At 42.3% G+C, this 26,137-nt stretch overlaps 1 protein-coding gene across 2 annotated transcripts in view; it reads right to left on the minus strand.

Annotated features, from left to right (window-relative positions):
• Positions 1 to 2,303: 2,303 nt before the first annotated feature.
• Positions 2,304 to 26,137, minus strand: part of INO80 (INO80 complex ATPase subunit) — an 84,496-nt gene continuing 60,662 nt past the window's right edge. The window contains exons 28-37 of one of the 2 annotated variants that reach the window (XM_080931619.1): positions 24,514 to 24,608; positions 18,969 to 19,041; positions 11,463 to 11,621; positions 10,942 to 11,044; positions 10,093 to 10,181; positions 8,200 to 8,355; positions 7,774 to 7,933; positions 5,980 to 6,195; positions 3,604 to 3,826; positions 2,304 to 3,110 (exon numbers count right to left, since the gene is read on the minus strand). In XM_080931619.1, coding sequence (XP_080787745.1) covers positions 3,609 to 3,826; positions 5,980 to 6,195; positions 7,774 to 7,933; positions 8,200 to 8,355; positions 10,093 to 10,181; positions 10,942 to 11,044; positions 11,463 to 11,621; positions 18,969 to 19,041; positions 24,514 to 24,608 — 1,269 coding nt within the window. In that variant the 3' untranslated portion in view covers positions 2,304 to 3,110; positions 3,604 to 3,608. Of the gene's footprint in view, positions 3,827 to 5,979; positions 6,196 to 7,773; positions 7,934 to 8,199; positions 8,356 to 10,092; positions 10,182 to 10,941; positions 11,045 to 11,462; positions 11,622 to 18,968; positions 19,042 to 24,513; positions 24,609 to 26,137 lie in introns of both variants that reach the window. The other variant, XM_080931618.1, reaches the window with a different exon arrangement.

Genomic DNA, 26,137 nt, shown 5'->3' on the forward strand with positions numbered 1-26,137 from the left:
TCCATGCCCATGAGGAAGAACCAGGAAACAGCTAAGAAAGCTGTTTGGTGGTCACAGTAATGGCTTCACCATGCCAGGAATACAGGGTGGTCCTGTAATGACGGTGATCAGACAGGTTGTGTCTGGGCAGAAGTCACAGGTTCTCGGCAACACATGGTGTCAGTAGAACCCACACTGGACTGTAAGGGAGGAAACGATTTAAGATAAAAAAGGAACAAAGCCAGGTGTAGTGATGCACGCCAACATTTGGGGTCTTGTTGGAAATTCAGATTTATACCATTTTTCTGAAGTAGAATCTATTATTTAAGATTCCAAGGCAGGCTGGAGGCAGGTAAATCAGGAGTTCAAGGCCAGCCTTTTATATATGCATAGTGAGTCTGAGAAATTGAGGTTCCAGAGCCTTGCTTCAAAAAACAAAACCAAAACCAAAGCAGAAAACCAAAACAACAACAGAAGACGGAGAGTGTAAGATGTCTTGGAGGCATGACTCAGGTTTCAACTGCTTTTTCTACTCAATGGCTGAACTCTCCTGGCAAAACCCTTCCTTGGTGGATGTACAGTGTGACCAGGATGAGCCAACTGAACATCTGTAAAACTCTCCACAGAGTTTCCACTCACACATTTAAGGAACTGACGAGAACTGTTTCACAGGGCCAGATGGTGCAAGTAGCTCATGTGAAAGCCATCAGTGAGGCTCTGTGGATGGACACATACCTGCAAACACCGAGGCTTGTGTGCAAGACACACCCAGTTAATTGCTCAGTCCTGGGCACCAGCCAGTCCAGGAAGTTTCAATAAAACCCTAGGTGGAGCCCTGTCAAAACAAGTGTGGCACAGGCCTGGTCTCCCAGGCTGAATATTCAGACCAATGATCTTAAAATCCATTTCTGTTGCCTTCATAGCTGACCAATGGCCTGCTTTATAGATCTGCTCATGCCTTTATCTTGGATCAGGCTCCGAGGGTTGCTGAGAAATGTACCTTTTAGACCACCTGGAATTCTCTCCAGCCATGTTTTATTTATTTTAGTTTTTCAAGACAGGGTCTTTCTATGTAGCCCTGTTTGTCCTGGAACTCACTCTGTAGACCAGGCTGGTCTCAGAGATCCATCTGCTCTGCCTCCTGAGTGATGGGATTAAAGGAATGCATGTTTTTGCTTTTGTTTAAGGGGAAAACAAAACAAAACAAAAAACCCCAAACCTGCCCCTGGAAAACTGGGCTGTCCTTTTACATTAGAAAACCAGACATGTTTTGAAAGTGGGTAGATGGGGTAGGAGCCACTTGTGTTTAAAGACTTTTATTGGAAGATCACAATACCTGAAAAAGGAGGCAGGTTAGAGAACTGAAGCTATTGAGACAGCCCAACACTGGTCAACAGGAACGCTGTAGTGTTTGCAGCTCCCAGAATGATCCAGAACTTGCATCAACATGTGGGTGAAGCTACTCAGGGTCTCAGCTATGAGGTCTACAGAGAGGCTGCCACTATGGACCTAAGACTGAGAGGCATGCACTGGTGGCTTTACTGAGATGGAAACTGAGAGCCTCAGTCTGACGGGCGAACTGACTTACAGGTTATAAAAGCCATAGCAGGGACAGCTCAGGAACGGTGAATTGGGAACCTTGTGCCAGTGTCCTCTGTATGAGGCCCTGGCCATGTTTACCATCAAGACAAACAAGACCCAAGCTATCAACAGTGCTACCTGAAAATGCTGGTTTGTCCTTAGCAATGGAACAGCAGCTGTCCAGCAGCCAGACTGTCTCCATCAGAGTGTACGGGTGAACCAAGGCTGGGGAGTCCTGCTCAAAGGTCATGCAAGAACATGTGAGTATTGTATATTCAATCACAGAAGAGTGACTGCCAGTCTAGGCTGGTACCTAGTGTCCTTTTCTCAACTGACCAGGCAGCTGTCAAAAATAAAAACATCTGAAAATAAGAAAGTAGGAACTCACTTTACTGTTTTCTTTCACGTTTTGTACAAGTACTAAACTCTGGGACAATGTTAGTGTTCAGATTATCACTATCTAACTCTGCCTGGTCCAAGCCAGTCATGCTGTGACTAAATTCATAAGAAACCCTCACCCCCAGGGCTGATACTGCATGCGAGGGACTGGTCAATCCTCTTTTTAAGGGTGGAGACAGATCCCCCAAGTTCAATAAACACTGCTCCTGAACACTCCCGCAGCACACTCCTGGATCACAGAAGGTAGGCTCTGTATTGTTTGACCCAGTCTCATCTCCAAGGGCACTACTTTGTTTGTACTACAAAGTACAAAGGCAGCAGACACTTTGATTTACATAAAATTATCTCACTCCATTTTATTTAAGATTTTTTATCCAGTTAGTAAAAGAAAGATGTGTCTCTCTTTATACATATGTACAAGTTCAGTTATAAAAATAGACAGCACATTCAAAGAGAAAAAAGGCTTGGCATTTTTCTGATTCCCTCTAAAGAGCATCTGTACACAGGCGTCAGGGATGGGTAGGGGAATCTTTATGATTTAAATTAAACGATTCCCCTACACCTACTCCAAAAAAAAGTGTTTAAAAAAATCAATCTATCTAAACTCAATTCCGCGATTTCAGGTGTGCAAATTAGAGGCTGGCTCGCCCAGAAGCACCTGTTCCACCAGGGACGTCAGGTGGAAAGCCCTCCCAGCCGCCCCTTTCCCCTCTCAGAGGGCAGCAAGCTCAGGCGAGTGGGGCAGGGCCGGGAGGGGTGGTGCTGAGCCAGCTCCCTCCCCATCTCACTCCTGCTGTCCCTTCTTTCTCAGTGCAATACAGACAGTGCATACAGCCAAGCAGGGGCTGAAGGGCAAAGCCAGGGAGGCTGTGCATTCGGGATGGGCAAAGGGGCATCTGCAAGAGGGAGGTGAGGATGTCCTGCTGATTGAGGTGGTTCCTGGTCTCTTTACTGGCTTCTGGGAAGTCCCTTGAGTGGGAACTGCTGCTACTGTTGCTGGTAGGACCTAAAGTTTCCCTGGTGTGAACCGTGCTGGACAGTGGAGGAAATGCTGGGAAAACTGCCTGTGGCTCTGCTTGCTCCAGCCTCTGTCATCCTTACAGCCACCATCTCATCTTCTCTGGCATTCAGTGAGTTCTTCAGTGACGACACTGTGGCAAATAGGGTTTAGAGACCCAGGAGTGCTCCCAAACTATGGATACCAGGGAACCACTTCCTCCCTTCCTAGCCCTGCAGGAAACCATAACCTTTAGAAAGTCTCCACTATAGAAGGCTCTTCACAGCACCCATGGAGCCTTCATGAAGGACATGGTCAGAGCTGAAGAGTGGGATAGGGATGGAGACTGTGCCTGAGCATCTATAAAAGGGGTTTGTGTCAGGCCCTTCCCCAGAAAGAGGTTAAGGGTACGGCTGCAGAGTACATCTAGGATGCTGTGGGGCCGAACCCAGGATATTCCTTTGGAAACAGGTGATAAAAGTGCTCACACTAACCACCTGCCTGTTCTCTCCTGCTACAACTGGTCCTTTCCACTCTCCAGATAGGATGCAAGATGTCACACTGGGCAAGCCATCCAAAAACCACCTATGGCCCAGGACTGTAGCCCCTGGTTTGGTTGAAGGAAGCTAGAGGGCAGAGATGGTTACCATGGTTACCGTCCTCCAGAGGGGTTGGCGCCTTTGCCCTGTTTCCGGATCAAGGAGTCTGAGGCTAGGCTGCTGGTCATGTGGAGGCTTTTAGGAGTCCCAGGAATATTATTTCCTTTGTTCAGAGGGGAACTTAAGGGAGAAGAGGCGCTTGGAGGTCCAAAGTCTGCAAGGCCAGCAGGTCGGACAATGGATGTCTGCAGAGGACTGCTTGCGGAGATTCCTATAGGGATGGAGAAAAACACAATGACTCTCAGCACCAGCTGTCAGCCCTGGGAGTCTGAAGTATTAGTCTAAGTCTGGGCTGGAGGAAAAGGGTGGGAATCCCTCTGTCTGCTGCTCCTTGCCAAATCTCTGAGGTGTACTTGCCTATTTTTCCTGTTAATTGCCTTCTGGTAAGATGGCTGCATTGTTAAGAGATAACAACACACACTCAGCTCCACTACATTACCCAACCCAGAGAGGAAGACACACTCTTCAGGCAGGCTCTGGAGAGGTCACATGTCCAATGTGTATTATGAGACAAATGTACCTTTTTCTTATAATACACTGCTCAGAATGTTTGTTCTGTCTGTTTGCTTCTCTTTCTCTTAGTAGTCCAAGCTAGTTCTGTCAAACTTACTATGTAGCAAAGGATAACCTGAAACTCTTGTATCTCCTGCCTGCACCTACCAAGTTCTGGGATGTTCACCACCAAGACCGGTATGTGTCTTCTGTTACTGGCTGGGCAGACATCTCTGCTCACATACCATGGGATAACAGGTCACTTCTGGACCAGTCCTTCTCACTTTTCATTCCCAGCTATCAGTCTGTTGATTTTCTTAGGCCTGTCTACCTCCTTGCTTCCTGTATTCCTGCTGCCTGCTTCACTGATGTGTGTCACATTGCCTTATCCATGGATATGCCTCAGCACAGCAGCTTTGATTACTGGAGTAACTACTGTTTTCCAAGGACAAATGAGCTAGCAAAGGCTAAGAAACATCAGGGTAGGCTACTGTACTTATTTCCTTAATAAATTGGTAAGTGAAAGTGGAAGACTCCTGCCATGGGAGAAAGAGGAGGTGAATCAATTTTTACTAATCACTCATCATAGAAACTGTGCCTTTCCCTGCTGTAACAATTCTATTAGCTATCAGAAATTCAAGGTCAACACTATCTGGGTTGTGAGAACAAGACCAGCCTCAGATACATTAAACTCTATCGTAAAACTTAACCAGGAGAGCTTGATGGTTAAGAGCACTGGCTGCTGCTCTTCCAGGAGACCTGGGTTCAATTCCCAGCATCCACGTGGCAGCTTATTGCTGTCTGTAACTCCAGTTGCAGAGGCTCCTACACTCTTACTCCGACATACATTCAGGGAAAATACTAATGAATATGGAACAAAAATGTAAAAAAAAGTAACAAATAAGTTTCACTCCCAAACCTATGAGCTATGCTAAACCCACCTGAGGGTAACTTTGGCTGGTCTAGAACCTGCCTCCTGGGTCTCGGATTGAGTGTGTGCTACCGTATCTACCTGAGGACAGGCTTTGCATAGAGGTGGGGAGGCAGCTCTGTAGTGGGTTCTTTCTTACAGCACTTGGATGGCTTGCATTCTAACTTCAACCACCCTTTCTATGTTTCCATCACAGTCGGTACTTCAACTGTCAGCAGTCCCTTCTCATACATGTGCTAAGTCCTTAACCATCAGGTCTTGCCATGTCTTCCCAACACTGACTTTCACTGCTCCTTCTCAGTATAACTTGGTTGATATGCTCAGTGATATGCTGTGGTGGTTGTCAACTCTTGCATTTGTCTAAATCCTTTCTCACACACAATCCCAATCTTCTCCATTCTGCATGATACCCCTCAATCCTTATAGTAGATCCGTGGTTCCCCCAGCTTTTGACCTGTAATCAAAAGCAAGTCTGCCTTTCCACTTATCTATACACTGCTTCTAATAGTATAGAACACTCCTGACACGCGTCTCTTCCGGCTTCTTATGTTAAAGGGCACGCATGCTCTACCAGCTCGACTACTCTGCTCCTGTGTACACTTGGCTCAGTGAGCTGGATGAATGTTAACTAACCTTGTTTGGATTATTGAAAAATGAATGTCTCAGAAAAACACACACACAAACAAACAAACAACAATAACCAACCAGAATTAAAAGGGGAGGGTCAGGAAAACTGGATGCAGTTTCAAGTGTAGCCCCTCCTTCAGTTCCCTCTGGCCAGAGCTACTTCTTCACAGACAGCCATTTCTCAAGAGTGCAAGGGTGTTGGAAATGCTCAGTCCTAAGCTGGTATCTGGGTTTTGGCCGGGAGTATCCTGCACTCTACCTTATAGGATGGTAAACAAATTCTCAGACAGTCCTTGACCACCATCTGTACCAACCTTTAGACACATTGTACCCGTACGCAGCATAGGCAGCTGCAGAAGCCGCTGCAGCTCCTGCTTTGGCTCCTGCCATCGCAGCAGCACTGCCTGCAGTGGACTTGCGGCTTCGGCCTTTCCCTGCTCCTTTGGCTGTGCTTCCTGAACCCTTGGGGCGGCCTCGGCTTCGAGCTGAGTGACCACGTCCTGCAGCTGGCACTTCCTGAATGGAAATTCCTGTGGGAACAAACAGCCAAGAGGGAAAAAAATAAATCTCTTAAAACGCTAACAAGTACCCCTTGACAGGGAACACTGGCTCACAAGTCACGAGATTCTGAGTTCTGGGACTAGAGGCACAGGATATGGTGCCAGGTTCACTGAGACCTAAGGACATCTGGGGCTGTCTTTTAACATAGGTATGCTTTTCCAACTGTCTTTCCTTCTAAGGAGTGGTTCCACTGTGGTTAATATTTTTTATTCTAGCCCCTTACTAAATGAACTTCAAGAACTTGCTGCAGGAAGTAAAGTGTTTCTGCCTTAAACAACCAACCTCTATCTCAATTAAAAAAAAAAAACAAACAAACAAACAAACAAACAAACAAAAACAAACCAGACTTCTGGGTACTGAATCTAGGCCTTGGGCATGTTAGACTAGCATTCTACCACTGAACAACACATCTGATCTTATGTGTAAGGTTGTTTTTGTTTTTTTAATTTAAATTTTGAGACAGGGTCTCATTATATAGCCAAGGTTGGCCTTGACTTCAAGACCTTTCTACCTGTCCTTGTCACAGCACTGTGGTCAGTACTATTTTCAGGCTTTAAAATTAAGGTTCATCAAGAAGCAGTAGTCACATTGGGGCTCATATAACAACAAAAAAATAAATGTCCCCAAAGCTAACTTTAATTAAAAACTAGCAAAATACAGGGATGGGGAGATGGCTCTACTGTTGAAACGCCTGCCATGGGAGCATGGAGACGGGAACCGTGCCCTTGAAAGCATGGCAACAAGCTCACAGGGGTGGGGAGGTCAGACAGGTTCCTGGTGCTCACTGCCCAGCCAGGTTAGCTCCAACAGTGAGCGCCAGGGTCAGTGGTCTAACACCGAAAGAACTGGACACTGACAGAGAAAGACACCCACTAGTTTTGGTTCTACATGCACATGTAGGTACCTATACAAAATCACACACTTGAATACACACACACACAATGTAAAGAGTTAAAAAAAAAACTAGCAAAAATAAAGGTGAACTACTAAAGACAGAATAAGTAGGAAACAAATAAAAAACTTTACAAAGTTCTTATCTTGCTATTCTGGAACTTACCCATTCCTTTTGCTTGGAAAGACTATTAGAAAATTAAAATATTTTCGTATATTTTACTCTTGGGAAGAAGAATAAAATTCCTGTATCTGGGTTCATGAGATGGTTAGGTAGGAAAAGGCTGTTGATATCAAGCCTGATAGGCTGATTTAATCGCTGGGACCACAATGGTGGAAGGAGAGAACCAGTTCTTGTATCCTGTCCTCTGATCTCCACATTGTATGCACTCACACAATAAGTAAAAATGTGCCAGATGTGGTAGTATATGCCTCTAATCCCTGCATGTGGAAATCAGAGGCAGGTGGATCTCTTATGGGTTCAAGTACAGCCTGGTCTACATAACAAATGCCAGCCTCTTTGTGAGAGACCCTGTCTTAAAAAAACAATAGCAACAACAACAACACCCAAAACAGAACAAAAATAAAGATAAATCCCTTATCCTAAGAGGAAGTGGCACTCGCAGGTTCCACCTAGAGAGAGTAGCAACACTTACCATTCACAGTGTCTGACACAGAGCCTGTTATGGAAGCAGGAGAGTTGGTGGCTCTAGACTGAGGAGCTGAGGAGGCTGGGTCATCCACGATGACTAGCATGTCACTGCTGCTCTCATCAGGGGGAATGGAGCCAGTGTGCAGTTCACTGCTGATTGAGATCTGGAAGCAAAGGGCTGAGATTACTAGTAACTTCCACTGGCTGCAGCCCTCACACTCAAGTAAGAACATGCTTTGGGGGACATGCACATGCTACTCTCTTCTGTCTGCCTTCAGTGTCAATCCTGCCTCGGGTTCTGAGAGTCAGCCTGTCCTTATGCAACCCTCTTCTACAAGGCTAGAAGTGAACACTGCCCAGCAGTGTGTCCCTGCCACGAGGTCAGAATGCAGTCCCACTGCTGTGATGTAGACATGCAGAAGGAGCTCACCTCACTGAAAGGGCTGGGCATGGCTGAGTCTACACTTATGAAGGAATCATCCCCATCAGCAGAGAGGTTGGAGTTGTCAGCAGCAGGAACAAATGGGATCACTAGGTTCACACCCTCTTTTCTCCTCTTCCCATCCAACTCATCTTCCTTTTTCTTCTGGGAATACAAAGGTGAGCAAATACATAAAAACATGAGCATTTTCCCTAAAGAGAAAAGTGGGATTAAGAAACACTGCTCTCATTAACCTGGTACTTGTTATGGTTTCTTGTGCGGCCTTACCATCAACACATACCCCACAACTGACAGGGTCTTCCTGACAACATCACTGTGCTGGCTCAAATGATTTGTGTGTGTTAACTAAGGACTGAACTAGGGGCTTCTCACACTAGAGGAAAGTACTGAGCCACTTCTCAGGCCCTGAATGTTAAAGGAAGTGAACCTTACAGAGGAGGAGGAAGGTGCACATCTCTCCCGACAGCCCGTTGGTAGGCTGGCTCTTCCATTGACTGTGTGCATATGCATGCACTGCATTCACATGGAAGTCAGAAGACAACTTGTGGGAAATTCCTGGGATCAAAGTCAGGTTATCAGGCTAGGCACCTAGTACTTTACCCTCTGAGCCATCTCACATTGGCTCAATGGGGAACGGTGATTGCTACACGAGCCAGATGATGCCAGTTCCATCCCAGAGTCCATATAAAGGTAGAAGGCAAGAGCCAACTACACAGTTATCCTCTCAGCTTCCCATACCCATGGTGGCATGTGTACACTAACACCCACACACAAAGAACTATTCATTTCCGCATTGGTCTATGTGAGAAAACCACCTTTTTATTCTTTGACAGGTTCTCTGTCCTCCCTTACTGATCCATTTTTAAAGGCATGGGGATGATACTCAAACCCTTTAACACTAAACTATACCCCCAGATCTAGATATTGCTTTTGAACGTTAAAGCTATTTTTATTTTAAGTAGTGGCACGTAATGGGTTAGCTATGAGAACAGAGTGAGAAAAACCAACCTGCCAGGGAAGGGGCAGAGGTGGCAGCCCAAACCAAGAGGATTTTATGTTTCATTTTTAGGGTTTTCTAAATCTATAAAAGAAGTGAGTACAAAGTATCCTCAGGCTAAAACTAGCTCTTCACAAGAAGGGGTTCTAACAGACCAGCTTTAGGCTGTCAAAGGTCTATGACCAAAGAGATCCAACCCCAGCCTTTAGTTTTTGGAGAGAGTCTCATTATGTTGCCATGACTGGCCTGGAACTCAGACATCTGCCTGACCCTGTCTCCCAGAGGCTGGCATTAATGGTGGGTGTCACCATGCTTGCCCAGATTCTTTTAAAAGACTCTATGAAAGAAGCCAGGCACTCCCGAGGCAGAGGCAGGAGGATATTTTGAGTTCCAGGCCAGCCTGGTCTACACAGTGAGTTTCAGGACAGCTAGGGATATGCAGAAAGACCCTGACATAAACCACATAAACAACAAAATAAAAATTTTCTAATAAAAGCTAATTATGTAACTATCTTCTTAGCTATCAAGTTATCACTGATTGTCTAAGTCCATGTGACCAACACCAGGGTGTGTGATGATTTTTACCTAATCAAATGTCTACTAGCACAGAACTATGTCAAATAGCACAGATAATGAGATAGCTCAACAGATAAAAGTGCTTGCCTGCCAATCTGAAGGACATGAGTCCAGAACTTTCAGAATAGAGGGAGAAAACTAACTTTCACAAGTTGTCTTCGCACCTCCATGTGCAAGGTATGGTTTACTATGTATACACAAATATGTATGTATACATGTTCCATATATGCATGTCACACAAAGGCTTTTTGTGTTTCCAAGATGTATTCCAGGCCCTGGCAGTCCCCATTGCCCCGGTCTGGAGATACCTTCTCTGCGTACTTCTCCCGCTTGCGTTTGCGTTCTTTCACTCGGTTGCTTTCCTCCTGCTGCCGTTTCTCTTCTTGCCGCAGTCTCACTATCAAAAAATGTAGGAATCATAATTTTTAGCCTCTAAAATTTAGCACCATATCCTCTACTGTTTCCCAAGGTGTAATTTTTGTTTAAGAAAAACTTTTATTTAAGAAAAATATTGGTCTGGGTGCACACTTTAAATCCCAAGGATCAAGAGGCAAAGTTAGGCAGATTATGTGAGTTGAGGCCAGCCTGGTCTGCAGAGCTAGTTCTAGGACAGCCAAAGAAAGATACATAAAGAAATTCTGTCTCAGAAACAAATAAACAAAAAAAAAAACAAAGCAAACCCCAAACAAACAAACAACCAGATGCCAAAGCAAAACAAAAAAACGTTCTCCTAAATAAGAAATAATAATTATTGGTGTCTCAACGTCTTTTAGGTTCAAACCTGGATTCTCCTTAATTATGTGGCTTCCATGTCGTCTCTACTTAAAAAGAGCTTATTTTTAGATGTGGAAGTGAGGAAGTGCTCAAAGGACCTCAAAGTAAATCTGAAACTCAATATTTCCAGAATCTAGGACTCTTGGCAAAGGATCTTTACAGTTACAGAAAGAAGAAGCTTGCTGTTGAAACTATGTGTAAAATATTCTTACGGGTCAGTGAGATGGCATTTGCTGCAAAGCCTGACAACCTGAATTTGAACCTAGAACTCATAGAGTGGAAGGCAACACACACACACAAACACGCACGCCTTGTCGTACACACAGTGCTCATTCATTCTGTAAATCAGGGGAGGGCAGAACTTTGGCTACCAGAGTACGTACGTTTCTTCTCCAGTTCTTCATCATCTAGAAGAAGGCTAACCACCTCTTTGGGTTTCAAAGTATCTGGTTTGAAGTTCCCACCAGAAATCACCATGCGCTGAATCTACACAAAGTAGATTACAATGTCATCTCCATGTGTCCTTTCCCATACAGCAGCATCAGCATCAGAATCATCCCTGTGAATCAGCTCCAAAGGAGGCTTTGGCTCACTAGTTCTTGTTCACTGACCTGGCTCCTCCACATTATTTGTCAGAAAGAAAGATTTTTTTGGGGAACAAATCAAGGTGGACTCTGATATGTCACCCTTCCTCCTCCAATGCTAAACATGCCAAACACAGGCACTTCCTGGTGTCAGTGTGCACAGGAGCAACTAAGCTAGTAAGACTGCACAGGCTCCGATGCTTACCAACAGCACTAGTTTTGTCATGCCTAATGAAGTACAAGTCTTAATAGTTTTGGTACAGTTCCTGTGACTGCTCTCTGTCCCTCCAGCAAGGTCACCCTTCCTTCCCAGAGCTTACCTCACTCTTTTCCTTGGCTCTCTGCAGAATACGCTCCTCGATTGTGCCTTTACAGATGAGCCGGTACACAGTGACCTGCTTTGTCTGCCCCAAGCGGTGGGCCCTATCCATGGCCTGCTGGTCTACAGTGGGGTTCCAGTCACTATCATAGAAAATCACCTGCATATACAAGAAAAGGATACAACAAAAATGGATACACTGAGTGCAGGACAGAGATTCTGAGAGCAGTACAGTCATTCATCTGTCTATAAAACTGGTTTAGCTATATCCAATTTCTTTCTACGAGAAACTAAGTTCTTAGAAGACTAAGCTATATGTTTGTTGCTCTGGAAAAATAGGCATGCCCTTGGTCTTTTCAGTTTTCATTAAAAAAAATATGAACTAGAGATGCCTCAGTGGTTAAGAGGACGAGGACCTGGGTTATTTCCAGTACCTAGGACAAGAGGCTGATAATCTCCTGTACCTTCAGTTCTAGAGGATATGACATGTCTAGCCTTTACGGCATGTGCACACACAGGACTAAAAATAAAATACATTTAAAGGGGGTGGGGGTGGTGGTGGGAGCAATTAGACAGGAGTGCTTGTATGTGCCTAAAGTCCCTGCTACTCAGGAAGCTCACATGCAAGGATCACTATCACGACCAGGTTGGACAAAACAGCAACAGTCTCTTAAATTAACATAAACAATAATATTAATAGCTAAATCTAGTATCAGTAAGCTAACATATCATTAATAGACTGTATGTGAAATCAACATTCTAAGTCAGTAACTCTTCCCATAGTATATCTCTACGACCTGTATACTAATGAGACCTCTAATTTAGCACTGGGCACACAACAAAATGGCAAAGCACACACAGTAGGTGTTTAGTATAAACATAGACCTTGCTTTTATTCTCAGCACAGGGGAAAAAACCAAAACAAAAACCTTATTTTATAGATGAAGATATTAAGGCATACATAGAAGAGTTAAAAGAATTTGTTGGGCTGGAGAGACAGCTCAGAGGCTAAGAGCACTAACTGTTCTTCTAGAGGTCCTGAGTTCAATTCCCAGCAACCACATGGTGGCTCACAATCATCTGTAATGAGATCCAATGCCCTCTTCTGGTGTGTCTGAAGACGCTACAGTGTATTTATATATAATTAATAAATAAATCTTAGGGAAAAAAAAATTTGTCTAAGTGTGTGGTGGTGAATGGTTGATCTTCTTTGGTTCCTGGCTGGTTGTGCATGCTGCACCTACCCAAGAGCTCTAGATTCAAGAATGAAAAAGATACACACATGCACCAGCTAATTTTGATTCACCTTTCAGTGGCTGGGTATTTGTAAACTTCCCGCAGCTAGCATACATTCCCCTCCAGTGTTCCTAAGTTAGCATCTTTTAAAATATTTATTTCATTGCTGCTACCCTAGACCCAACTGGGGGGAGTGGCCCTTAGGGCCACTTCGCCAAATTCTTACATGTTGGTGGGAGGGTCTTTAACTCTGATGTCTCTGCTCCCTGGTCAGGGCAATTCTCTTCTCTCTTCTCCCCAAATCCCTTCCCATCACAATCTCTTCTTCTTCCCACCCAGCCATTGGCTGTAGGGCAATTCTTTACTACAAATCGAAGTCAGCCGAGGGCAGTGACCCTCAGCATTTGGAATTGTGGCTTTTGGGAGCTGAATTAAGAGAAAGCATTAGAACCGTTTCCCAACAAGTGTATCAGCCTTTTTTGTGTGTCAACATGACAAAAGCTAGAGTCATCAAATTCAAAGAAACCTCAGTAGAGGAAATGCCTCCCTATCAGCTGTAAGGCATTTTCTCCATGGGGGAGGGCCCATCCCATGGCGGGTGGTAGCCCTCATTTCTGTACAAAGGTGGAGCAAGTCAAGAAAAAGCAAACCAGTAAGCAGCATCCTTCATAGCCTCTGCATCAGCTCCTGCCTTCAGGTTCCTGTCCTGACTTCCTTCAATGTGGAAGTGTAAGCTGAGTAAACCCTTTTCTCCCCAACTTGCTTTTTGGTCATAGTGTTTCATCAGAGCAAAAGAAACTCTGAGCTTACAGTCTAAATGCAAGAATGGACATGGAGTATGGGAAACATTAAGCACCAGGATTCCCTTAAAAAAAAAAAAACCAAAAAAACAAAACAAAATCCCAAAAACACACAGCTCTCCTGGAACTGCCCAGTTCTCACCAATATTACTTTATGTTCTATGAATTCTAAAATGTAATGTTTAAAGGGTTCCCACAAAGCTACTTCTAGTCTGCTGTACAACAATCAACCAACACCATAAGGAACTACTATCAGGTGACCCTAGGTGTTTGAGTCAAGTTCTATTATGTAGCCCTGGCTGTTCTGGAACTCACTATGTATTTGCAGGCTGCACTTGAACACCTGCCTCTGCCTCCTGAGTTCGAGGATTAATGGTGTGCACCATGTGGCCAGCCTGGCCCTTAGCTTTATGCTCATTTTTCTCTTACCTAAGGACTGCAGGCTAAAATCCCATCATTCAAGCTTAGCAGTGCATGTAAAAAGGGGGGGGGCACTGTTTGTGTTTGGACCAGTGTTTGTCAATAACAAGACGCTGAGACTACCTCACTGTCAGATTTTCTCCCCATATGTACTTTCTGGCAGCGCCACTATGTAGGACGAAGTTACCCCTCCCCACACCCAGTTTCTGGAAAAATTCTGTGAAAGTGGAAATCCTTAGAACTAAATAATCTCTGGAGCTCAGCAATAAAGTTTTCTTTTGTCAATCTGTTACTTCATCTGTCAACAGCTGCTATTCAGTATCAATCTCAATTCAAATTTCTATAGGGAGTCAGTTATCAGCTCTGACTCAAAGGGACTGCATTCCAAGGCTCACTGCTGATGGATATCCTGAAGAACATGGTGGGACTGAGCATGGCTTGGAGCAGATGACAATCAAGCAGCATACCAGATAGCAGCATCTGCAAGGCCTCCTGTGTGCTTTCCTGGTAAATAATACTGTTTCTTTGGTGAGATGAGATTTCATGTCCCCAAGCTAGCCTTGAGCTTCAAATGTAGCTAATGACCTTGTATACTGATGCTTTCTTTAACTTCTACTTCCTAAGCATTAAATATTATTCATAGGCAGTTTGTGTACTTAATAAAAATTGGAGCAATTCGGTTATTCTGTGCACAATCTGGACCCTGGGAAAAGATATACAAGAAGCATCAACATTTAAAATAAATAACTGCATGTATGTCTGTGAGCTGCCATGTAGGTGCTGGTAATCAAACCTGGGTCCTCTGGAAGAACAGTATACTTACTCTCTTAACCACTGAAATGTCTTTCTAGCTCCCTGCTTTTGCTTTTATTTTTTGGTACAGGGTATCACTATACGGACCAGGCTAACCTCTGAGCTTACAGTGTTCCGTTTGTACCTTCCTCATGAGTGCATGGATTATAGGTGTGCACTACTCTGTCTGGTTATGGCATCAGCATTTTCAATGTGTTTGAGCCTATTATTTAAACACCCTACTGGCTCCTTTGTATGATGTCCTTGTTGTCTTGCTTTTGTGTGTTAATTTTTCTATGTAGTCCAGGTTAGCCTAGAATTTACTGAATAGTGTTGTGATCTTCCTGTCTCTGCCTTCCAAGAACTGTAATTAAAAATGTCTATTACCACATGTAGCTAGTCTTGCTTTTACATGAGGTTAGGATTGTTCAATTGTGGCATAGGTTAAATGCTGGGGGTGGGGATGCGGATATAAAGTGCTGGCCAAAGCAATTAAGTGGAAATATACAATGTCTGCCACTTGTAGAGGAACATAAAAAACTTTACCAGAAGACATACTGAAATTTTAAATTGAACCTAAAGATTTCACAAAAATCTATTATCAATCAATCAATCATGGTACAAGGAACCAAACTTTTATATGATGGCAGCTAGAATACACTACCAGTGAGCTACATCCTTGGTCCCTTTATTTCCTTGAAGCAGAGTCTTCCGATACAGCCTGGTAGGCCTAGAATTTGCAATACAGATATGGCTGGCTTTTGATTTAACATGATCTCTTACCTCATGCCCCTACCATGTCTATTTAGAAAATCCATTTAAAAATTTCAGAAGAGCAAAGTAAGGAAATACAAACTTAAGAAAAAGGAGACATGTAGGGAGCTGGAGAGATGGCTAATAAGTATAAGATGTTCCTGCTCTTCCAGAGGTCCTGGTTCAATCAGAGCCCACAGCAAACCACAGCTCACAACCTTCTGGAACTCTAGTTCTCCTGGCCTTTTCTGATACCAGGCATGCCAGTAGCGCACAGGCAAAAAACCCACACACAAAATAAACTATCTCAACATTAGTATTATCTAACATTTGTACAAATGACACACAAGTGTGATGAAATTAGCTAAAAGAGTACCCTGAAGTGCCAACTTCACAGTAGAGTGATGCCTACACCATGAATAAAAGATTTGCTTTAACATCTGCATTGTTCCTACATATCTGAGCGCCAATAAAACCATGACTTAATTTTGGCTCCTCTAGGCTCCTAAGACTATAAAGCTTACACAAAGATAACTTAAAAGATGTTATGTGGGAAGAAAACACAACAAAACAGAATACTGCTTAGAAGAAAAATACTGAAATATACAAGTCAATAGGTTAAAGACAGACTAAGTGTGAAAAGACGAAAATACAAAGCAAGATTGGGGTCACCATAATATGAGCCAGTGGGTGTACTGGGGTAGGGGTGTGCGATGGTATGCAACTGAGACGCAGATGACACCCATATTTCAGGTTTCTGGTGAGGCATTCTAGATACAAACAAGATACAATTATAGTACCAGAGCTGATCTAGCCAGGGATGATGAAAGTACATCATGCAGAATGTACAGCACAGCGATGACTAATGTGAAATCTATGAACAGTACCTTCAGGAAGCTGTAAACACCAAGCCAGGCAAGCACATGGGGAGGCCGGGGAGAGTTGGCCTGGTGTTCAGGGATTAGACTGTACAGGACAACGAATGAGGGAATGAAATGGAAAACAGGGACAACGGAACAAGTTAGACTAATAACTAGAAGCTGGAGAGGGTTTTTTTCTTTTCTTCCAAGAAAATACATGTTATTCCAGTCCCTTGGGGGAGCTAAAAGCTAATTTCACTGGGCACGGATTGTATATCATGTTGCTACTAAGAGACAAAAGTTCCTCCTCTCTCCATACAAAAGCATCTGAAACAAGTCAGACAGAAAGAAAACTATATCTGGGCAGTTTATTGTAACAACCCCTCCTTAAAGAGAGTCATAGATACCCTTACTCCATGAAGAAATACAAAGCACAATATGCTAAAAATCACCTGTCATTCATCACTGTTAAAATCATGCTTTTACTAACCAATTGTACTAGACAGTTCCCAGTGTTTACAAATACATGCTTACAGACAAGTCCTTGATCATTAAGACAACAAGTCTTTCTTGAATGAAGCACAAAGTGTAAATATATTAGAAACAAAATACCTGATAAGCACCCAAGGAACTAATCCAACTTCCTCCAAACCAATAGAGATGCACTAGTTTCTCAGATAGTGTCCTATGGCACACTAGTTTTATGTTGCTCTCCTTTCTTTTACTTTATTAAAAGAAATTAAGTTTATTATGTAGGCACACTCTTTTTTGCAAACATTCTTTACTTATAATGACTGCAAACTTGGTACAAACTTAATAACTAATAACTTAAATGTCCTATGTGGACATTTTGCTGCTCTGTGGCAGTAGAGACAATGAACATTACAAGTAGACTTTTTTGTTTTGTGTATTTAATGTGTTGTTAAAGACAATTTCTTGCCCAATGTGGCCTAGAGAAGCCAAAAGGTCCTATCATAGACCAAACTAAAGACAGGCAAGCTAAGAAATAAATACATTTTTTCTTTAAGAAATATTGCTTAAAATGTGTATGAATATTTTGCATGCGTGTACACCTGTGTGCATGTACACCTGCACGCCTGGTATCTGAGGTTAGAAGAGAGCATTAGATCCCCTGGAACTGGACTTTTAGACAGATGTGAGCTGCTATGTGGGTTGTGCTGGGAATCACCTAGGTCCTCTGAAGAGCAACTAGTATTCTTAACTGCTAAGCCATCTCTCCAGCCCAGGAATAGATTTATTAAAAGTCAATTATGCTGAACTTCTACAGAGATCTTATGTAGCCTCACAGTCTTAAATATTATTCGTAATATGATGATATCAAAACATGTCTCCTGCTGTAGCCTTTCTTTTGAGCACTGCCGGTTAAGACTAAGACTCTTGTTTATCCCATTTCTACCTTTCTAATTATGGTGTTCTCTGCATTCTGTCCAATCCTATCCCAGAAGCCAGCACCTGACTGTAGTCCTAAAACTTGGGAAGCTGAGGCAGAGGGGAATCCGTGTGGCTCTACCCTGAAATCCCTTCCAAAATAAAATGCTAGCCCATGTTAATCCTTTGTTCAAATTCTTATACTCCCCAATCTCAGGATCACATAGCCTATCAAGCACTGCATGATCTGCTTGTGTGGTACATTCTTCCTTCCTCCATCACTAATTCTGTTCTTTCTACTCCCTACTTCTTGCTGTTGCTTCATTGTGCAAAGCAGGTCCCCATCCAGCACCCCTAGCAAGACAGGGGTACTCTGTGAACCCCTGTCATGGAACTCACTCTGTAGACAAGGCTGGCCTCCAACTCACAGAGATCTGCCTACCTCTGCTCTTGAGTGCTGGGATTAAAAGCACGTGTCACCACCCCCTTGTGCTAACCAGGCTCTTAATCCAGAACCCTATACCCATCTCTTCTGCTTGAAGTGTTGCCAGACTAATTCTTGGCTTGCTTTCTTACTCCAGATCTCAGCTCAAATTTCACCTATCGGAGAAGTCTTAATATCCCATATGAAACAGAAACTTGGGTCATCTACTTCTCTTACTGTTTGTTGTATTTTTCAACATAACACTTAAGTAGTTCTTGGAACTATTTACACTTTAACAATTACCACAACTAGCAATGTAATTACTAGGAGAAAAATAGAACTTCATGTTACTGAACATTGAATTCCTAGTGCCTACAACAGTGCCAGTCTCTTGTCTGATACACATTAACCATTTGTTAAATGGTTGAATGGACATATGCAGTAACTAGCCCATATTAGAAAAGGGGCTTCCTTTCTAATGATGCTTATTAATATTTATAATGCAACATGGCTGGCTTGAGTAAAGGAAGGGAGGGCCTAGGAAGGACTATGACATTGGACTGGGATTTTGAAATACAAACATAAGTTTACTAGGTAGAAAGGGTAGCTCAGGACAGGAAGACCTAGTCTCAGATAACAAGCACAGTGTGTAATAGAGTAGTGGTGTACTCTAAAGTTCCAAGTACTTGACACATAGTAAGCAATTTATTAAATTAATGTATATAGAAATCATCCAAGTGAATGAATAGGAAAAGCCAAAAGGACATGTTCAATGAATGCAATATTTATAGTAGAGACTACAGATGCAATGCCCATGGTCTCCCATCACTTACCGTGTCTGCAGCTGTAAGATTGATACCCAGTCCTCCAGCTCGAGTGCTTAACAGAAACACAAAGATGTCGTTCCTAAAGAGAAGGGGAGAAGACATGTTAGAAGGGAAAGGAAAGATGTTGTGTTCTTCTATCCCCTTTCTCCGTATTTTGTGAAACAGGCTTTCTCAGTGCACTGGAAGCTTATACATTGGCTAGGCCGGCTGCCTGGCGAGCAGCAGGGACCCTCCTATCCCTGGTTCTCCAGCACTGGGATTAAAGACAAGTGTCTTCATACCAGGATCTGACCTCATGGTTTCAAGTTACTAACTGAGCAGGCTCCCGGCCTCCCAATAGCCCCATTTTTAATATTTTCTTGGGGCAAGGTCTCTCTTTGTAGACCAGGCTATCCTCAAGTTCTGTTTGCCTCTGACTCCTCTGAGTGCTGGGACTGAAGGTGTACACCACCAAGATAGTCCTATTCAAAAATTATTATTAGGAGCGTGAGAAAGAAATGTGTGTATATATGATGCACACATATGCCACATGTATGTGTGTACAGGTCAGAGGATGACTTTCATACATTCTATCCTAGGTTCCAGAGAATGAGCTCGGGTGAACAGGTACAGTTCAAATGACAGGGTCATTTTAACCTCAGTGCTCCCCCTTCTCTGGAAGGTGGGGTAACTGCGTACACGTGAGCGCACAGGACCATGTGCACCATGTCAACAAATAAAGGTCAGAGGACAGTTTTCAGGGGTTGAAGTTTTTGTTGTTAGTCTGGGCAAAACAAAAGCTTTTATCTACTGAGCCATCTAGTAGCCCTTAAAGCATCTATTTTAAGATGACACAACTCAGAACAATAAGCATCTATTGGGAAATCAACCTGTGGTGACTTCAGTACTCTAAACTAACTTGGGACTAATCCATGAAAGATATTTAGATTGAACGTACTTTTGGATAAGGCCACTCAGTCCTAATTAGAAACAATTCAATATTTTGGTTCCTCTTACACTCTAAGTCCTTTTAAAGAATTAGCACATGCCATGTCACTCATTACGCAACAAAGTATTTGACAAAAAAGGCCTTTTCATTGATAGTCTATAAACAAACTGGTGTTCAACTATAGTCTAGTGCCTGTAGACCCATCTCAGGTTACATTCCAGAACAATTCTAACAATCTATAAAAAAGGTTATATTATGAAAACATGAAGATCTCATAATTCAAGTTGTTAATTTCTTTCCATATTTGTATATTTCTATATTTGTAGTGAAAACCACAAAGAGAGATTCAGTTCACATAGCTTTCTTCAAACTGCAGTCTATAATCATATTTTTCTAAAGATTTAAATTTTACTTTATGTGTATTGGTGGTTTGTTTGCATATATGTCTGCACACAAAAAGGGGGCATCGGATCCCATGGGACCACAGTTATAGATGGCAGTGAGCCAAGTGGTGCTAGGACAGAACCCTGGACCTCAAAAGCCAGTGCCATTAACCATGGAACCATCTTTCTAGCTCCATTATCAATCTTTGGTTATGAAATCAGACACACCTGGACTTCATTTAAGGAAGGAAGGAAGGAAGGAAGGAAGGAAGGAAGGAAGGAAGGAAGGAAGGAAGGAAGGAAGGAAGGATTACACTTCTAAGAGATGTATTTCAGAGATGGAAGGAACATTATAGAAGGTCAAGGGCTCATTTTCCTTATTTGATGTAGGATCTTACTATGTAGCCCAGGCTGGCTACAATGTTTAAGAGTTCTGATTAGATAAAACAAAATTCTAGAAGGCAACAGTGTAGTCTGAATGCCCTCTAGGGGCTGGAGAGAAGTCACACTTGGCCATTTGCTGGCTGCTGGCATATCTATGGATCTATGAACCCACACTGCATGGATGCACCTTAGCCTCATTCTCACTCTCTTTAAATGTGCGCTCCTTCTAAGTCCCCGTTGCATCAAAACACTCAAGCAGTGTGAGACATGAGTGTATGGAAGCTAAGGCTTCTCCAGTGAAGAAAAAGCCAGTGTCACCATGAAGAAAACAAACAAACACAAAACCCATCTACTGTTATTTCCCTCTTGTTAGGGTTGCCCCAATGCTCAGAAAGCAAGGATAGAGGGAGATGAGTAGAGATCCATCTGTTAAAGGTCATGGGGTAGAAGGAAGGCAGGCAAAGGCCAACTCATCACGGAGCAAAGACCTTGTGAATGGCTCCTAGGATAACATACTGGTCACATGTTCTGAGCACTGCCAGGACATCCTGGCCAAATAGTCTTTAGTCTCAGTGAGACTTTTTCCTGGAAGGATCCCTCATAAATAAGTCTCGTATGAAGGGAATGTAAATGGCTTTTTATAGGCATTCTTGTTTACTCTGGCTGACCTTTGAGCTACAGAGCTTTTGAGTTGAAACTACATTTTTTTCTTTTGATGTCTTTTCATGAATAATAATGAAAATATTTGGCGAGGCATGCCTTTTGTTTTGAAAACCACCTGTCTTTTTCTCTTATAAGATGTCATTCAGACTTTTAAGTTAAGAACGGCTATCTTATGTGACAGTTCCCTTAGAGGCCACGTGAGGGTACTGGAACTCCTAGAAGCAGGGTTAAGGTCAGTTAAGGTCACATGTCAGTGCTGGAAACTGAACCCAGATCCTCTGTAAGAACAGTAAGTGCCCTTAACAGGTTCCAGTCCCTACAGGAATGTTTTTCAAAACTACTGGCACTACTGGGCTTGCTCAATTAATTCTTCTAAGTTAATTAGGAGATTAGCTGAGATTGATGGTTCATACCTGTAATTCCAATATTCAAGAGGCTGAGGCAGGACAATTACTGTGAGTACTAGGCCCAGCTAAGCTCCATATCAAAGTGCCAACAACAACAACAATTAAAACTAACACTGAAAAAAGCAAATGGACTGAAGATGTGGCTCAGTGAGCAAGTGCCTGCCAAGTAGCCTGAGGAGAAGGAAGTCCCTACCATCCACACAAAGAGCAGTAGGCAGCAAAGCACCTCTATAATCCCAGCACCCTTACTGGTGCAGACACAGGTAGGTTCCAGGGCTTCCTAAGAGTAAACTCCTGGTTCATGGAAAGACCCTGACTCAAAAATAAAGTGAGGAAGACACATGGCATTGACCTATGGCCTCCAAATCTCTCTTCTTCCTTCCCAATGTCCCTATTCTCCCACTGGGTCAGTTAGAATAGCTGTAAACTCAGTCACCAGATTTCAAAATGTTAGAGATCTCAGGGCAATTTAGGATACAGTGAGAGACCCTACTTTAAACAAGAGGATCTGCCATTCAAAGAGCCTGGGTTATATGATAACTTGACCCAAAAAAGCAAACAGACAAGTAGAACAATAAACAAAAGAAATAGAAATAATAAATACAAATAGCTAGATACTTAGTTTTCTTCTCAAGTATTAAAAAGATAAACACTAACCAGGCATATAACTCAAGTCCAGAAAGTCAGAATCATTCTTTTTCTAAATTATTTCCCTTAAATGCTTTTTCTCTCAATTTTTAAAAACGTGGTTAGCCTTAAATGGGCACAGTGACACAACTTTACTCCAGCACTCAGGAGGCAGACACAGGCAGATCTCTATGAGTTTGAGGCCAGTCTGGTCTATAGAGTGAGTTCCATGAAAGCCAGGACTGTTATATACAGAAACCCTGTCTCTAAAAACAGAAACAAAACCACAACAAAACAATTCCAAAACAGGATGATCTAGTTTTTAAAAATTGGAGGATATTTTTATTATCATTACAAATAAGATATTTTAAAAAGTTGAATCAGGATACAGAAGCCTGCTGGATTTGTACTAGTCTCCCCTGTTTTATTTTTTTTAGATGTGCTTACTTTTATGGTGTAACTGAACACTTTCTTTGTGTAATTCATGATTAAAACAATAGAGTATTTTTTCTACTCTTCAAAAAACAAAACAAAACCCAAAACCCAAACCAAACAGAAAACAACCAAACCGAACCAAAACCCAAAAAACACAACAAAACAAATGTGGTTAACCAGCATGTAAGTTTGTGCAGTATATGCAGAATCCAGAAAAGGGTCTCAGATACTTTGGGACTGGAGTTAGTGGGACAGGCCTTAGTTAGGCCACTATTCGGGTGCCAAAAACCCAAACCAGGTCCCTTGAAAGAGCAGGAGGTGCTCTTAAGTTCTGTGCTGTGTCTCCAGCCCTTTTATCAAATTTCACAATTCTCCCAATGTAAGGAAGAACACTAAGAATGGGGTTTAACAGACCCATCTGCAGAGGAGTTTGGCTTTCTGTTTGAGAAGAATAGTCACTGGAATCTGCTTAGCACAAGGAGAAGCAGCACACACAATAGTAATGGCTCTTGTAAACTCCCAACACTTAACATATTGTATTTGAAATGTCACAGGCTCGTAGCAGCTGAGAGAGGGACTACTATTGAGAGCTCCGAACAGAATAGATTGGATTCCAGTGCAATCTGTCATTATGTTCTGTATCTACAATACTAGAAATCTCATAGGAAATGAACTGCAAAAACAAACTAAAAATCAACCCGAAGCAACCTCTCAGATATAATGACTTGTTGGCATATGTCTTACACATGCAAGTGAGCTCTCCACCACTGAGCTTGTCCTTAGTAGCTTAGTGAATATTTGTCTTCACGGACACTGACATTCTCTTTTTTGGGGATCCTCATTCATACTCAAAAATCCATTTACTGCTGTAGTAGCAATGCATGCAAACCCAAAAAAGTAGAGGCAGGGAATATCAAGGGTATAAGATCAACTACCTATGACCCCACCTCTATCCTCACCCTAAAAAATAAAACACCTCTACTTTACTTTCCCAAATAGTAGGCCCTGTTGGAGAGTGGGGTGGGGTGGGGAGGCTGTGTGGTCACTCATGCCTATAAATCCTAGCATTCAGGAAGAAGTGAAGAATAATTGCAAACTCAAGGCCTGCCGGTCTGCAGAGCTAGTTCTAGGACAGCCAGAGGTACATAGACATATCTTGCTTTATATTGATGTTAGCTTTCTTTGATCTGAATCACTGTAAGTAGATTTAGCTAACTCTTAGGAATAGTAGGCACTTGCTAGATGTGGTGGGTCTTGCTATCTAGCTACTCAGAGACTCATGTATTTGAGTGCTTGGCCCACAGTGAGTAGGAACTATGTTGTCCACCATGATGATAATGTACTAAACCTCGGAAACTGTAAGCCAGTCTCAGTGAAATATTTTCCTTTGTAATAGTGACCTTGGTCATGGTGTCTCATCACAGCAATAAAAACCCTAAGTAAGACACCACTCTTGTCTAATCAGTGATCTCCAGGGTTTAGTGAGCATCAGTGGAGAAATTAGGTGAGAAAAGTATGTTAATGTCACAATATGACCTCCACAAATATATAGGAATACATATATATAGTGCGTGTGCGTGCATGTGTGCACACACACACACAGTATGTATGCTATAGTGATTCATTAATATCTAAGATTATTGGCTTAAAAGAAAAAACAACTCATCATTTAAACCCTAGAGGAAAATTGAAAGAAGAGTTTTTGTAATACAAATTAAGATTACCTGGTCTGAAAATCAGCAACCATGTCCCGTCTCTCTGAGATCTTAGATGAACCATCCAGCCTCATGTATGTATGCTTCCTGTATACCATATATTCCTGACAACCAGGACAAAGAACACAATAAATCTGATGCCAATCATTACATTCTAATTCTCAAGCTTTTGCACACTTTATCCATGTCAGACTCAACTCACTATACACAGAATGGCTGTCAAAGTGCAATGAGTTTATTGTTCCTGAAATTCAAGATCAACCTAGAATCTTGATCTCAACTTGGGAACTAATCCAATAGAGATATTTGAGGGCTGTATAAAAACAATCTTCCCCCAAATAAAACAATCCCCAATCTAAAATGACTTTTCAGTCACTAAGCAATTTTTCATAGCTATGAACACAACTGGTTTCTTTTCAGTAATTGGGAGGTGGTAGTAGGAGGAGGATGAGGAGCAAATTCAATGGCAGCCTGTGCAACAGGAGATCAGAAGCAAGCAATCTGTCTCCTCTTTCTCAGCAAACAGTACCCAGAGCCACTCAAGCTCTGGTTTCACACTCCATGTTTCAGTCTACCTACAGTAAAGCTGATGTTAAAAATATGAAATAAGAAACAAAACATTATAAGGGTTCTACTTATGAGAGCAGGCCTTATTATGTATCCCTGAAACTCAGTGTAGATCAGAGTGCCCCTGACCTTAAAGAGATCTGCCCACCTGTGCATTGGTAGGATTGAAGGCTTGACCACACCAGGCCAATTAATAATTTTTACATAACTTTGGTACAGTATATTTTGTTTTATTATTACCTACCAGTAGTCTCTTGCTTCGTATAACTATCTTAGATATGTACAGAAAAAAAATTAGTATATATGTCTCAGGTACTGGGGAGTCTTAGAATACATCTATTAATAACCACAGCTAAGGAAAACTGTAGGTTCAAATGTAACTTTTCTTTACTGAAAAATAATAATTAGCCGGGCATTGTGGAACAGCTCTGTAGTTCCAGCTACTTGGAAGACTAAAGTAGGAGGGCAAGCTCAAGGCCTGCCTGAGTGAATAAGACCAGTCTGAGATGCTCAATGAGATAGTATTTTACAAGAAACTGAAAGATAACCAGGGATATGGTTAAGTGACTATTTTAATCCTCATTACTACAAAAACTGACTAACCAAAATCCTAAGGCCAGTAAGTTCTACATTTTGGAAATATTTATATTGGTTTCCTGTGGCACTAATGACCTTTGCCACAGTTCAACTTTCTCCAAAATAGACTATATATTAAGAAAAAAATAAGCCTTAACAAATATAGGAAAATCTGAAATAAATAGCATGTGATCACAATGACGCAAGAACACAAGTCAACAATAAATAAGATCCAGTATATATACAATCTAAGGAGATTAAGAACACACTAATGAAAATTGACTAGGTCTTTCAAGAAATCAAGATGATAACAATAGGACGGGAGAAGTGCCTCCGTAGTAAAGGGAGCATACTGTTCTTGTAGAGGATCTAGTTTGGTTCTTTGTACCTACATAGAGAGGCTCACAATGATGGCCTGTAATTCCTGTCCTAAGGAATCTCGCACTATCCTCTGGCCCCTCAGCAACTTTATACACACACACACACACAC

The sequence above is a fragment of the Micromys minutus genome (genome assembly GCF_963924665.1).
Source record: "Micromys minutus genome assembly, chromosome: 17".
Classification (NCBI taxonomy): Eukaryota; Metazoa; Chordata; class Mammalia; order Rodentia; family Muridae; genus Micromys; species Micromys minutus.